This window comes from Nematolebias whitei, chromosome 8, assembly GCF_014905685.2.
Source record: "Nematolebias whitei isolate Nwh7 chromosome 8, NemWhi1, whole genome shotgun sequence".
In the NCBI taxonomy this organism is placed as follows: Eukaryota; Metazoa; Chordata; class Actinopteri; order Cyprinodontiformes; family Rivulidae; genus Nematolebias; species Nematolebias whitei.
In genome coordinates this window covers 14,075,504-14,091,290 of record NC_056505.1, presented here as the reverse complement: position 1 = coordinate 14,091,290, position 15,787 = coordinate 14,075,504, and the positions used below count along the sequence as shown (strand labels likewise).

The 15,787-nt window shown below is 38.8% G+C and overlaps 2 protein-coding genes across 2 annotated transcripts; one reads left to right on the top strand and one right to left on the bottom strand.

The window, feature by feature from the left end:
* Positions 1 to 1,334: 1,334 nt before the first annotated feature.
* Positions 1,335 to 4,005, bottom strand: LOC119413280 (isotocin-neurophysin IT 1-like). Its single transcript, XM_037680319.1, has 4 exons — positions 3,959 to 4,005; positions 3,740 to 3,861; positions 3,195 to 3,399; positions 1,335 to 1,477 (listed from the first exon to the last, which is right to left on the bottom strand). The coding sequence occupies exons 2-4, from the start codon at positions 3,857 to 3,859 to the stop codon at positions 1,335 to 1,337; spliced, it is 468 nt and encodes a 155-aa protein (XP_037536247.1). The 5' UTR covers positions 3,860 to 3,861; positions 3,959 to 4,005.
* A 5,628-nt stretch (positions 4,006 to 9,633) lies between these two features.
* On the top strand, positions 9,634 to 14,264 carry znf366 (zinc finger protein 366). Its single transcript, XM_037680051.1, has 6 exons — positions 9,634 to 9,689; positions 11,900 to 12,913; positions 12,997 to 13,164; positions 13,396 to 13,546; positions 13,802 to 13,993; positions 14,250 to 14,264. Exons 2-6 carry the CDS (start codon positions 11,907 to 11,909, stop codon positions 14,262 to 14,264), a joined length of 1,533 nt encoding a protein of 510 aa, XP_037535979.1. The 5' UTR covers positions 9,634 to 9,689; positions 11,900 to 11,906.
* The last annotated feature ends 1,523 nt before the right edge of the window (positions 14,265 to 15,787 follow it).

Genomic DNA, 15,787 nt, shown 5'->3' with positions numbered 1-15,787 from the left:
GGGATCAATGATTAACTACAGGTGATTCAAATTAAGGCAGCTGCAGATCATCTCACGCTGCAACAGAGAGGATTGACCACAGCAGATAAAGGCCGGGGGGGGGGGGGGGGGGGAGAAAAAAGAATAAAAAAAAAATTTGTACAGTTTAATAATCCTCATTGCAATGGAGAAAGCAGGAAAGGTGACACAGTTCTTTAATGAATAAAAGTCATAAAAGTTGAATTTCATCACTGATGGATGATGACATACTTGAGAAACTGCTGACAGGACTGGATGTTCCTTCTTCCTTCCTTCCATGTTCATTAACTTATGGTCCTCCTTTTAATTAGTCTCTTTTGACCCCCTTTTTATTTTAGTTATTCCACGTCTTCACTTTGTAATGTTTTCTTCTTGTCTTTGTTTGCACGTTTTACTCATAACCCCCTGAAGATTTAAATTGTTTATGTCCATGTGTTGAATGCCATCAGTAAAAAATGTAGGCTGAAGAACCAATGAAAGGTATTGATAGGAAAAATAAAAAGTCAAAGTGCCTAAAACTAAAAAATAATATTTAATTTCACCAAATGCATTGCACTTAGGCTGTAAAGTTTAAATTCATAATTCATGCAATAATTTTCTCTTTTTAATATAGTGGTTATATATTTACACCAGCTGCTTGTGCACAAACCTTCAGCTTGAACTATGGTCCAAATTTGATTTCAAAGGTACATCAGTCAGGTGATCTCACTTTTAAAGATAAGGCTTTGAAGGTTTCACAGAACACTATCTGACCAAGAAGTCTTATTCAGCACAACATGAAATCATTTTTAATCTCTATCTGTGTCAAATTTTCACCATGTTCTGTTTAAAATGAAATTGTTCGACCCTAATTCTAAAAATGAACACAATCGAGCCATGAAGATAAAGAACGGGCCAAAGGTGAAAAGATAATCACCCTAAAGGTCGCAACAGTGATTTAGTCACTGGTTACCAAGAAAGTACAAACAACCTGAAGTGAGGGTCTGAAAAGATAAAAACCAGTTATGTGGATAGTATGATCGAACACGGGGTGTGATAAGACTAATGCTGACTCGTTCTTTAGTGTGTGGAGACAAAATTAAAATAAAAAAGTCACTGGCTCTGAAAGACAAAGCAACGTTTTATACTCTCCAAACTTTATTCATGCAGAAATCTGGATGAGCTGTCCACTTTCATCCCTTTCTTCCACACATAAACGTAACTCAACAAAGACAGAAGCACAAGAGAAAGAGCAACAAGTCATGACGGACGTTTAGAAACAGAACTATACAGCAGGAAACACAAGTCCCCTTGTGTCCGTGCAGAGAGGCAGGCGCTCATTGGTGGATCCGGTGAGAAGTGTGGCTGGCCAGGTGCAGGAGCCTGAGGATGATGTCGCTCGGGTTGCCGCCTTCAGACTGGCTTGTTTGGTTGTCTGTGTCGTCCTCGACAAGGCAGGACTGATCTGTGGTGCAGCTTTCTGTGGAGCAGGACAGAAAAAAGTTTTACAGCTGTTTTGTTGTTTTAAGCTTTACTCTGTAGGTTGTACAGGGTGGGAAGAGGAACAGAGGTTATGGAAGGTGAGCCTGTGATCGGAAGGTCGCCTGGTTCAACACTCCCAGACTGACATCTAAATGTGGGTGGGAAAGGTGAAACACCCACACCTGCCTCCACCCTCATTTTCCCCACTCTGGGCCTTTGAGCAGCCCCCTGCTCCACAGAAGACTGTGGTAGCTCAGTGGTTGCCTCAGGAAGGGCATCCAGCATAAAACGATTGCCAAGTCTTCATGCAAGTTAGTTTGACGTGACCCCTGAAGAAGGGAGCAGTCGAAAGAAAAAACAACTCTGTAGCTTGCACAGATCCATTAACATCTAAGTAGGAACCATAAAGGAGAATTTGTAAAATTGTATTTTAGTCAGTTTAAATGAAAAAAAACCAAGCAAACTCAAAATTCAGCTCCAGTCAGAATTCAAAAAGTCTTTGAAAAAAAGGTGATGTATTTATTTATTTATTTATTTATTTACTGTGTGTGTGCAGCACTTTGGCCAGCAGCAGTTTTAAAATGTGCTATATGAATCATTTTAATTAGATTTGAATAAAAATGCCTTTTAAAGCCACAGAAAGAAGTCCTGCTTCATGTTGGGTCATTTTCAGCAGTTTTTAATGTAACTGTATTTGTTATTCCTGCATCTATACCTCCACTATGCTAAGAAATCTACTGGTGAATTCAACATTTACCTTTTATCAGAAAATAATGTAAAATGCACCTGAAATAAAATGTTTCTACACAGGTTTTTTAAAAAGACAAATCAGATCCAATACTTTTCTCCTGTCTGTCCCAAAGTCCAACTACAAACGATGGGGTGACCGGGCCTTTTCTGTCGTTGCACCCACTCTGGAACCATCTACCTCAAGACTTGCGCTCCATCACTGATATGGAGCATTTTAAGTCTAATTTTAAAAACTTTTTATTCAGGCAGGCTTTTAATACCTAGTAATTCTTTGGCAATCTTGCTATGTTTTAATTGTTTGTTTTTAATTTTTAACTGTCTGTTTTTTTATTTCTTAATTGATGCTTTTTAACTTCTGTATTGTGCAGCACTTTGTGCACCTTTGGCTGCTGAAAAGGGCTGTATAAATAAAGTTTGATTGATTGAGTGATTGAAATCTGTGCCTGTATCTTTTTTTTTAAATTACATGATTTTATTCAAGTATTTTATATACAGTATAGCCTATACTTTTTTAAACATTAGTTACTTTTTAACAGTGACAAATTTTATAAAGTACTTTTCATTAGCTCCTTTTTTTTTTTTAGCAAAACATCTTTCCTATTTAGACAAGTGTGATCACATTTTATTCTCTGATAGCTTTTCAGGGTTGTTTTATTGCGTTTTGATACATAATTTAAAGACAGGATCAAACCTGCCTCACAAGAACAAATAAATCTTTGGTGCATAGATATAAAAATCCTAAACAGAATATGTAAAAAGCACCATTCTGTCACTTGACAATATTGAGCTTGCTTTACATTTATGTTGCAATGACGTGTACTGAGAAAATAACCTTAATCACAAAGTATTTAAAGTTAATTATGAGGGGTTTTGTATTGTTTACAATTCATGCATGTGAAGTATTTTAAAAGTTTGCTCAAATATACATGATTTGTTACATTTCCTTGTACTCCCAGTTTTCTCACCTGCATCACAGCAGAGTCCTGAAGCTGCGCAGCGGCCCCCGTCAGCTCCACAGGGTCGCCCTCCTGCCTGGCAGGGGGTGAGCAGGTAGTTCTCCTCCACACAGCGAGCCGATTCTGGGGAGCCCAGAAGGCAGCCGAGACCCTCCCCGCAGCAGATACTGGGGCCGAAGCAGCGGCCCCTATCTCCGGGTCCACAAGACATGCACTATGAAGGTAAGAAAGTAAAAGAGTGGACTTATTTTTTGTTGAAATTTAAATAAATGTATGGCAGTTCACTATGGGTTAATATGATCTTTACAATGTTAACATTAACATCTACTCTAAATTTTTTATTTGCTCTTTCTGTTTGTGTCTCAATTTAAGGTTGGTACAAGATATCTGCCTGTTTCCCATTTGAGTTTTTGTTCATCTGAATCAATAATGATTGCAGATCAGTTCTTTAAAGTTGCAGGAGACACATTTCTAAGGTTTAAGGTTCCAAGCTGATGCTTTTGTTGGACTCTGCATCCTAAAAGTCAGAGCTAATGTTGATAAAAGCAGCTCACCTTGCGCAGCGGTGCATCCATGATGGACCTCTTCCCACCAATGGGACAGTTGGAGATGTAACACGCCGAACATACAGACAGGATGAAAAGTAGACACACGGACACAGAAACTCCACTCATTTCTGGTGAGAATGAAGAAAAATCGAATCAGAAACAGTTTTCTTTTAAATTGTTATAAAATCCAAGCTACACACATGTTCAAAGATCAAAGCTACTCACTTGTTTCTTTATGTTCTTGTCTAAGAGGCTCCGGACTGATTGCTGAGGTCTCTGCTTTTCCTTTCCTAACATGCCTTATATACCTCCAAAACACCTTTTTGAGAGTGACACAGAAAGCAAAAAGCCACTTAAAAAGCCTTAATGAGCACGTTTCACCTCCGGAAACTAAGCTGACTTTAAGAAGTTCAGGTCAAAGGGCCAGGAGGTCCTTGTTGTCCAATTTGGTTCTTTCACACTGAGCTTCATTATTAAAAGAGCGTGACCATGAATTAGTGTTGGTGAAAAACCAGGAAGGTCAAAAAGAGCAAGTGCAGATGAAATTATTCAGATTATCAATGGTCATGAAGGTGGCAGAACTTCAATCTGCTTTAATTAAAAAACATTGATTTCAGGAAATTTCGTTTAGCTTTTAAATATAGTTTCCTGCCAAGTTAAGAGCAAGTAGAAAAAAATAAAATAAAAACGAGTTTGAAAGGTTCTCAGAGGAGATGTGTTCCTGAACCTCATCCAGCATGATGGCTTGGAGAGTCAGTGTTTATTTTTTATCTGTACATTGTAGATAAATGATGACAACAAAGGAAGACACGTCTAAAAACTTCCCTTTCTATTAACAAAGTACTTAATTCCGCACAAGAATTCAGAGTCAGAGAGGTTTTATTGTCATTTCAGCCACGTACAAGTACAAATCAAAGTATATAGAAGTTTTAGCCTCAATTTTTACGACTGCGCACCGTACTCGGTGTCGCACAATAAACTGCCCAGCGACGGACTGTTTTGTATGTGACACCAATGTAGTAATTTCCCCTTCTTCATCCGTGGTCTGGTTTAATGGCCTTTTCTTTTGTTTTGTTTTGTTTTTTTGTTCCAAGAGGCAAACGATCTCTTCCTCTTTCTCCGTTGACACCATGACAGAAATGGTGAGAAATTAAGGAATTTGTCACGAGCAAATTATAATCAGGTCCATCGTGGCTGCAGGAGGGTCTGGAGATTTCCTGGTAGTCTGGTCTGATGTGTGGGCTGCAGGGCCAGTGCTCCCTGTTTATTATTTTTATTTTTTAGAACTTTTTAGTAACAACATATAAACACAGAACATCACTGCGGATGGGACTGCCAGCTCTGTTTTTTTTTTTTTTTTTTTGCGACTAGTCAATCAGTCCAGTAGGCGTGTCAACAAATGACCAATCGCAAACTCAGTTGATCCTGAAGGTAAACGCCCCTTGTCTGCAGAGCTGGTCTTGAGCCGCCCAGGGTGGACACTCGAGTATGAACTCTCAACTCTCTGCGGAGTATACTGAAGCATTTACTCGCGGTTCCTAGAGTTTCCAAAACCAGAATCGGAGGAAGAGATTTCAGTTATCAGGCTCCTTTCTTGTGGGACCAAATTTCAATTTCTGTCTGTGAGGCTGACATATTGTCCAGTTTTAAGACTGGGCTTAAGACTTTCCTTTTTGATAAATCCTATAGTTAGTTTTGGCTTGTTATGCTCCTATAGACGACTACTGGAGGACAAATAGACCTCATTTCCTTAAATGATTTGCTAAAATTGAATAGTTGTCATTTGATATTATTTCTATCTTAAAGTGATTCTTGACCTGCCATTGTGTATCTGTTCCTATCTAACCCAGCTGGTCAAAGCAGATGGCTGCTTGTCCTGAGTCTGGTTCTGCTAAAGGTTTCTTCCTCATGAGGGAGTTTTTCCTTTCCACTGTTGCCTTCATGCTTGCTCAAGATGAGAGTTCTGTGATGGAATTAAATTCAAAGCAGTCTGCTCCTCAGATAAATAATGTTAACTTATTCATATATATATATAAATATATATATAAATATATACATATATATATACATATATATATATATATATATATATATATATATATATATATATATATAATGAATGAATGTACTGAGACGACTTCTTTTGTGACATAGTACTATATAAATAAACTGAATTGAAACTGATGTGAATTGAAATTGAAACGAAACAGCGTTTCTCCAGGATAACTGTGCAACACAGAACATAAAGTGCAAAACAAAACAACACACAGTACAGATACGCAACAGTACAAAAAATACAAACAGACCTATAATAAATACAAAAAGACATCTAACCTAATCTAAACAAGTAATTAAGAAACAAGACTAGAGACATGTGTTGATTAGTACATGTGTAGGTGGTACATGAGGTAGAAACATGTTCTGATATGTGGTTAGTGTCAGTTTTTCTATTTTTATTGCAGCAGAGATATAAACTGAGTAAGGTGCAAAGATGCAAAACCTTGAGCAGATTGCAAGAACGTGCAAGTAAAAAGAAGTCACAAATTGACACACACATTGTCCAGGTCTGAGGTTAATTGCTTTTATGAGGTAATTAACACAACTAATGATCAACCACAGGCCACAAACGTCAGCTTCACCTCAGCAATGATATGAGCTCAATTACTCACCTCCTCATTTCAGGTAAGACTTTAAATATGTTCCACTAACTTTTTTGTATCAAAAGTAAAGACATAAGTTTTTTTAGATGTATATGTCACAATCAGAACAATGAGGTGGAAACTGGACTCTTGGCCATTTTTACCTCCTGGTGGTTGTGCTGACGCATTTAATCCATTATTGTCCTCACTGTTTTGATGCTTTCATTGGTCATGCTTCTGCTAGTGGTAGAAAAAAAATTATGAGTATTTTATTTCCAGCTACACTGTGAGGGATCACTGAGCAAAAACAATATGCCTCATGGAGTTGAGTTTTGAGGCTGACTGACTTGTTCTTCTGTAGTAGGCGTCATGCAACGTTGCTTTCCTTTTTTAATTGTTACACATACATTTTGTATAGTTATTAAAAATGGTAACTGTGCAATGATGTACAAAGTATATTTGTATATGTAATAGTTTTAATTATCTATTTGTAGATTGCTCATCAAGGTATATTATAACTACAGACTAGAACATTTTTTGGACACCCAGATAAATGTATCCCATGCTGTTTAATAACTTTACCTACTGGAAGCATATAGAAAGTAAAGAGTATTGGTCCAAGCACTGAACCCTGAGGAACTACTTGACTGACTTTGGTGTATAAAGAAGATTCATTATTTACCTTTACAAATGGGAATCTATCAAATAAATATGATTTAAACTATTTTAGAGCCTTTCCTGTAATCCCAATATCGTATTCAAGCCTCTGTAGTAGAAGATTGTCATCAGCCGTATCAAATGCAGCACTGAGGTCTACCAGGACCAGCGTAGACACCTGTGCATTGTATGAGGCCATGAGAATATCATTAGTAACTTTCACCAGTGCTGTTTCAGTGCTATGATGAGCTCAAAATCCTGACTGAAGCTCCTCAGATTATTTTTGTTCGTATGTTCACTCAAGTGATTTGCAGCTATTTTCTCAATATTTTTTTTTAATGAATGTTAGATTAGATATAGGTCTATAATTGGGCCAATATTCTGGAATTAAGATCAGGTTTCTTAAGTAAAGGTTTAATTACATCAACCTTAAAACGCTGTGGTACATAACTATTCATTAGAGACAAATTAAGCAGATCCAAAGTGAGGATATCAGTTAGGGGAAATACCTCTTAAACAGTCTGGTTGGGATGGGATCTAGTAGATATGTTGATGGTTTGGATGAAGTTGTGATTTTTGATAATTCAAAGAGCTCAACAGGAAAAACAGTCCAAGCATAAATCAGGTTCTAGTGACATTTCTAAAGCTGCCTCATCTGACAGGGAATCAAAGGCAATAGTAGGAAGGATGGTGTGAATTTTTTTCTCTAATTGAAATAATTTTATTTATAAAGAAGCTCATGAAGTCATCACTGCTTGTAGCTGTATGGTTACATGGCTCAACAGAGACAGGATTTTTCATTAGTCTAGCTATAGTACTAAACCTGTTTAGTTCAGTACTACAAGTATGTATATCTGGGTAGTACCTGAGGTTATTTTTATTCTCATCTATTAAAGATGAATAATATACAGTTCTAGCTTTAAGGAGAGTTTTCTTATATGTTAGCAGGCTATCACTCCAAGTTAAATACAATTATTCAACATTAGTAGAGCGCCATTTTCATTCCAACTTTCTTGATGCCTGTTTTAAAGTATGTAACTCAGAATTGAACCAATGATCCAGCTTTCTCTTTATGCACACTTTCTTTTTCCACGCAGCAATTTTATCAAGTGAATTTTGCGTTAAAATTGTGAAATTATCAACATCATCTTCTAAGTCACTGTTCTCTATTGAATTACTCTGCATGACAGAGGAAAATAACAATGCAAGAGATTTTTTCAATTTAGTCACAGCATCTCTGATAAACACCTACTGTAATGAAATTTACTCTCAGTGGCTGTTTAGTCAGTTAATGTAAACTCAAAGGTTATTAAAAAATGGTCAGACAGAACAGGATTCTGAGGATGTATTAATAAGTACTTAATCTCTATGCCATATATCAGAACCAGATCAAGCTGGAGCCACAAAAGCCGCTGCTCCAGTCCGAGAAATTGCAAATGGCGGATCATTGTTTTGAAAAGTTTCTGAAGGATCCAGTGACTCCACCCCCGACTTCGCCCCCGACCAATCAGCGAACAACAGTGTTCTGACGTCACGGTTTAGTACCTACTCGTTTGGGTTAGAACCACAGAGCCAAGGGTCCTGAAAATAGTAACAGGTTCCAATTACTGGTACTAATGGATAAGGTGCAAAAGTGCCCCCCCCTCCCCCCCCCACACACACACACCTTCTGCTGTACAAATTATACTGTAAGTCCCACACATAAATGTAAATAAACGTCAGTTTTCTGACTTAATATATATACTTGGATATGTTTTTATTGAACTGCATCATATTTTAATAAATTACATTACATTGTCCAACATTTTTCAGTCATGTCATCTGTCCAGACGACATGACTGAAAAATGTTGGATTGTATACCTGGATTATTGAGCATGGACTTTGTGGTTTTCAACCAGTTTGACATTACACTGTATTTTTATATATTGTATTATATCATATTTTGTTGAAAAGCATTGCATTATGTTATGCTACAGTTTGTCATATTGTATTGTATTATGTTGTATTATATTGTAACATATTGTTTTGTACTTTCTTATGTTGCATCACACTGCTGAAAATATCAAATTATTTTGTTTTATAGTTGGTGTTTGTGTTGGTTTTTTAATGATGTTTAAGTATCATTGTGTACCTGAAATCAGAGTATTACCTTTATCAGTTGGAACAAATTGTTTTAATGCAATATAGCCTTAAAGTTTTATATCTATTAAAAAAATCATAGTACATAAATATGTAAATAGAATAAAGAATAGTGATCATGTCATGTGACCTCAGCCCTCAACAATTAAAATAGCATTTAAAAAAACATCAACTCTCCTCTTTGTGTTCCTCAAAAACCTTTGCAAATCCCTATTTCATAGAGAAATGGAGATGTCTATCGAGTGTTTCCTTATTTTTCTGCAGGAAAGCACTAGGCTTGTTGACTTCCTCTCCCCTCCCTTCCTTCCTTCTCTCCGAAGGTACTCATCTGAAAAATGAGAACAAAGTGATTGTTCCTGTTCTCTTTCTTAAGTCACTTCAAATGCTATCCGTGGACAGGCGTCTCATTGTCAGGACAGTTGCAGACCCAGCAAGAGGAAGAGAACTCAGGTTCAGGTACAGCAGCAGCAGCAGCAGCAGCAGCACTTCAGCCAAAGCATCACAGAGAAGCACTCAGCTGGTAAGTTCCACACAGGCTCCTCTGCAGCCTGACAGGACACGCGCTTGCATGGCACAGACTGGCACGTGAGGAGGGGCTTCACTTTTAATGGATTGTTTGGAATGCACGGTGAGGCAACAGGCAGGGGGTCTCTGCACAGAGCAGCTTCAGCAGGAGAAGTGATGACGATGAGGAGCAGGAGAGTGTCCACATGTAAAAGAAACATGAAAACTTCATCTTGCTTTATTTAAAAGTCCTGGAAAGAGACTTATTGACATTTTGCATGCTTGAGTTCTGCATATGGATCATATCACCTCTTACACATTTACATTAAATTCCTCTTTGCCTTAACATAGTTTATTTATTCACTCAAATTTAAAGATAAATTATTATGATGCTCTGCAAAAAAGATGATTGCTCATCACCTTTAAGTGTAATATTTGATCTTAGGCAGGTGTACAAGTCTCGATACAGACTTAAAGCTCTGAAACAGACTATTTAATTATGATAAAACTTTACCCCAATGTTGTCAGTTATTAATCTAACATCTTTCTGAGCTTTTATACCAAAGCAAACCCAATAAAAAGTCTTTAGATTAACTGCAAATTGAACACACTAATAATATTAATAAAAACAATCCAAACCACTACAAGTATTTAGATTCAGGAACATATTTTGTATTTATTCTCATATTTTGATTGTTTTTGACAGAGATGTATAAAATATTACAAGAATATACCCTAAAAACATGAAAATATTTAATTTAATCTATTTGTTTTACCCCTCTACATACACCTTGCAGCGTAAAGGTTGCAAATGTAAAAGGCAACATGCATATTAACTTTTACCAATGATACAGATGAACTTATAGTCATGTGATGGTAGACTGGAATAATGTTTTGCAGGTTCTCACCCATAAGCTGTGAATTATTTCCAGGAATAGAACGATGATGTTCTCAACAACATTTTTAATCACTATTGTGAATGTCACGCAGAAGTGAGACAGTTCCCCTTTGAGAAAAACCATATTTTCATCTATGATCAACCTTCTCATCATCTACAAACTTAAAGTATGTTGTGCAGGCATCGTTTTCATTCCTCGCTGTTTTGTGATATTAGTTATTTGACTGAACTGCTTGCAGAAATTCTGATTTAAACATCACGTAGAACTGTCCAGGAAGAAGAAAAATAAAGGAAGTTCTTCCATTAGTGCAAAAAAACAAAAGATGAACAGAGCAGAGATAAAAAGAGATGGAGAAGCGAAAAGGTTGCAGAAGGTAGAGGTAAACATTTCACAGAGAACTTCCTGATTTCAGACAAGGAGGAGATCTGTGAGAAAGGAAGAAGTGAAAAGTTTCAGGTTAAATACTGAAAGGTGTGGGTGTCGACACCACGCTGTGTTCACTTGCATTTCTCCTTTGAAAAACTGCTCCTCATCGTCAACAGAAAGCCAAACACATGGTCAGAGGATGAGCTGAAGTCGACCGTTTCAAAGTCCAAGTGTACATGTAATCAAAAACCTGGGGCTTTGGTTATTAACAACTGCAGAAAGGCAAGAGGTAGGTGATAATGTAATTACCTGTGTGTGTTAGACAGATTTTAATGAAATCTAATTCAATTATTCTATAACTGATTAACATTTGACGCATCCCAATTCAAGATGGCCACCACAGCAAATTGACCATAATAAAAACATGCACAAAATCGGTCCATTTTACACACATATACAAAAATCAGGTGTAGATGTAGCTGACAGTCATTCACAACACATACTCTGAGTGTTTTAATTGTATAAAATATTTGTTGGAAAATTTAGCATTAAATGGAGCTTGCGTGTTAGCAAAATAATTTTTTTAAATCACTGCATGAACTGAAAAGGAACTCTCAAAAAGTAACATGGATGTTCGGCTACAACTGACTTTTTGACTCAACAAAAATGGCTCTAATAAATTCAACTACAATTTGGTGTTGCTATAGCTGGGACTTATTTCCGACTCTTGAGTGCTAACATACAAGAACTGGATCTAAACATCAACAACACTGAGCAAATAAAACCAAAAATACATGATACAAATCGTAAAACAGCATGTCTGCAGTTATTTTCAGAAGTTGTACTCAATAAGAAGTAAAAAAAAAGATTCAAAGGTCAAAATGTCAAGTCATTGAAAATAAATGTATACATCTTTTGTCTAGAAATTAAAATCAAGTACTTCTCCTTCTGTTTTCTGCAGAAAGAAGATGGAAAAAGACTCCCTGAACTTCTCACCAGGTGGAAGTCCCCTCGGAGTCGGGCTGAGACAAACACCCCAGCACAGTTTCTACCTTGGCCCAGCCCCTCTTTTTATTAAACCACCAAGATTCTCCCCACCCAGTTACACCACCATGTCGCCCTCCACAGACGCCTACAGTGCTTTCAGTCACCCTGCATTCGCTCCCATGCCTGGCCTCACTCAGACGGACAGAGCCCAAAAACGAAAAAGAGCTCCTCTCAGATCAGACCTCTATGGAGGGGAATCATCTGACGGAGACGACGAAGAGGCAGATGAAGACAGCAGCAAGAAGACATCGGATCTCGCTCCCGTCTCCCTCCACCCTCGCAACGTTTCCTCCCTGTCTTCTAAACCAATCCCTGGGATGATCGAGCTCAACAGGCTTCAGCTTCGTCACAGGTCACCAGCTTTGAATCTACCCCTGCAGGTGAAGCAGGAGCCCCCAAGTCCTTCTTCTCTTTGGTCCCCCTCCCCTTTCCTTCTCCACCCACCCTACTTCCCACCTTTCCCCCACAGTCCTTTCCCCTATCCTTTCTTTATGCCTGGGCCTGTCATGCACCTCCCGCCTGGTGCTTTTTACCCCAGAGAGGACTGCCGCTCGAGGCAGCCCACCCCTGACGTAGCTGCTCAAAGCGTGACGACCAACCCAGAGAAGCTCGGCCTCAACATTCACGTGGACGACAGCTACTACGTGGACGTCGGCGGGGACCAGAAGCGATGGAAGTGCCGGATGTGTGAGAAGTCCTACACCTCTAAGTATAACCTGGTCACACACATCCTGGGCCACAACGGCATCAAACCACATGGGTGTCACCTCTGTGGGAAGCTGTTCAAGCAGCTGAGCCACCTGCACACACACCTGCTCACACACAAGGGCATGAGGCCCCACAAGTGCCAGGTGTGTCACAAGGCCTTTACCCAGACCAGCCACCTGAAGAGACACATGATGCAGCACAGTGACGTGAAACCATACAGGTTATTATTATTTCATCAAATCAGTTTTTAACACTTTTATTTCAACTTCTACCACTTAATAACTTTATCTTCTGCTCTTGCAGTTGCAGTGTTTGTGGGCGAGGCTTTGCTTACCCCAGCGAGCTTCGTGCCCATGAGCTGAAGCATGAAAAAGGGCAGGAGAATGTGTGTGTGGAGTGTGGTCTGGACTTCCCCACGCTGGCCCAGCTGAAGAGGCACCTGACTGTTCATCGTGGTCCAACGTTGTACAGGTGAGCAAAACTGCACTTTCCAAAAGTACATTGTATTGCAATAAGTTGTATCACATTGTATCACGCGGTATTGTCTGTTCTTGAAATATATATCGTATCACATATCACATATCTTGTCAATGTTTTGTTTTCTTATTGTGATGCTCAAAGGTACTGTATATGCAGGACAGTTACAGCTGAACATTTTGTTTCTGCGTATGGTTGCACATGAACTGTCTTCCGTTTCTGCAGGTGCACAGAGTGTCAGAAGACTTTCCAGTATCCGAGTCAACTTCAGAACCACATGATGAAACACAAAGACATCAGGCCGTTCATCTGCAGCGAGTGTGGGATGGAGTTCATCCAGTCACACCACCTGAAACAGCACACGCTCACACATAAAGTAGGTTCAACACAACAGCTGGAAACAAAAGTGTCATTGTTTTGTACAAAAAGTGGGGTGACTCTGTCATTATGTTATCTTCAGTGTTTGTTCCACCCAGTTGTACCATTTTCATTAAATAAACATTCTTGCGTCATTTTTAAGCCTTGAAAACTTCATCGACAATGTTAAGGTTGTGTCATATTCTTAATAGTTTTGACAAACTGTAGTAAAGTCGCTGATCGTTATCTTGCTGCTCATCCGATCGTTCTTCAGGGTGTAAAGGAGCACAAGTGTCGCATCTGTGGTCGTGAGTTCACACTGTTGGCCAACATGAAGCGCCACGTCCTCATCCACACCAACATACGGGCCTACCAGTGCCACATGTGCTTCAAGAGCTTTGTCCAGAAACAGACTCTCAAGGCTCACATGATTGTCCACTCAGACATCAAACCTTACAAATGCAAGGTGAGTCCAACCTAACCAGCCAAACCAGTTCAAGGTGCACGTTGAGGTTTGGTTGCTCTTCTGTCACTGACTAAAATCATAGTTTAACATATTCTGTCTGATTTATCCTTGAACATGTATAATAGAAAAAAAGAAAGCACACAGTTTTTATTCTAGAGATAAAATACTTGCAACAAGGTCAAATCAATACGACAAACACTGCAATTTAACCAGAACTGTGGTTTTTCTCTCGCATGTCATCGCCATTTTTGTTCAGGAACTCATCCCCTAATTATTCTCTGACCTTAACGAAGTGGTCATCTTTCCCGGCAAAAATAACTAAAACACCCTGGTGTTTAGGTAAAGACACCAATCTTCATGCGCTGCCCAATCTGAACCGTTAACTAAACAAAAGAGCTGCTGATAGAGATTTTTCCCCGTTTTTGTTGCGGTGCCTGGTTTGACCCTTGGTGTTTGGTGCAAGGACTGAGACGATGACGAGATAGCAGAGACGTTTAGGGGAGTGGGAGCCTCCTTGTCCATAGGAAGGATATCGCTGCACAAACCACCTCTCTAACAATGGCTCCCCCCCAAGCCTCCCCAGAGAACAGGCCCCGCAAATAGATTTCATCGCGCTTTCTCTGCTGTTTGAGGGGGCTTCCTGTTTTCTCACGGTCCTCTTGGACAGTTTACAGTCCCTCTCTCCTCCTGAAGGAAAGGACCACCCTAATAAAAAAGAATGCAGAGAGGAAGGACAGCGCAGGAGTTGCCCTTCCCTGTTCTCCTCCTGGCCCAGTCTCACTGCTGCTTCCTCTCTCGTTCTGTCTCTAAAACCTTCTGTTTTTCTTGTGTGTGTGTGCGCGCGCGTGTTTGTGCGCATGTGTGTGTGTCTGAGGGAAGGAGGAGGAAAATACAGAAAGGAAATGAGAAAAACAAGGATAGAAAGAGGAAGAAAGGGTGTGTGTCCGAATGCCTGCATTCGTTCATGATTACGTGTTGCTCTGAGAAAATTACTCAACAAGAAGGAAAGAAAATTAATTTATGACTGATGCTGGCTTTGGAAATCTCTAGTGTTTACAACAGACATGGAGGGAACATCACATTTCACTAATAATTGTTTAGCTGATGTTTCGACTAATCTAACTTAGAAACTTTGATTCCCCTCAAATTTTTGTTGCGCTCTGTTTACCTGACAGAAATAGTATTTTTTTTTATTACTGGGGACTGCATAGTATACACAGCCACCTATTATTATCCACCCAACTTGGGTTTCTCAACTTTATTTATATTCTATCTTCCATCAACTTTAATGTGACCCAAACCGCAACGTACCCTCAAAATCAGTGGTGTACTCTACGTGATACGAGGGTGTACGGAGTATACCCACTAGAAAAGCTTGAGAATTTCAGTATACCCACTTAAAAGTGCCCAATGATACATGACATATCATTAGGCATGTGTTGTTGATATGTTAAATGGCAGTTAAATGCTTCCAGAACAATCTGTCTGTATGCAGTGCTTGTTTATTACATCTGCCTATCCAGCAAAATATTGTATAATTCTGTACTTACTACTTAATACTTGAACATGCTTTGCTTTGATACTGTCTTATAAAACCTATAACATGTTTTTAGTACAAAGCCAACTGTTGTACAAAGTTTGTTGTACATTTATTCAAATATAAGCATCAGAGAAATTTGGAAATGTTCAATATGCTTATAAATCTAAATAAATTGTTGATTACATTTTACTAACCCGTGTACTTTGATTTCTAAGCACAGTATAACCACTACAAAAATGTAGACTACACCACTG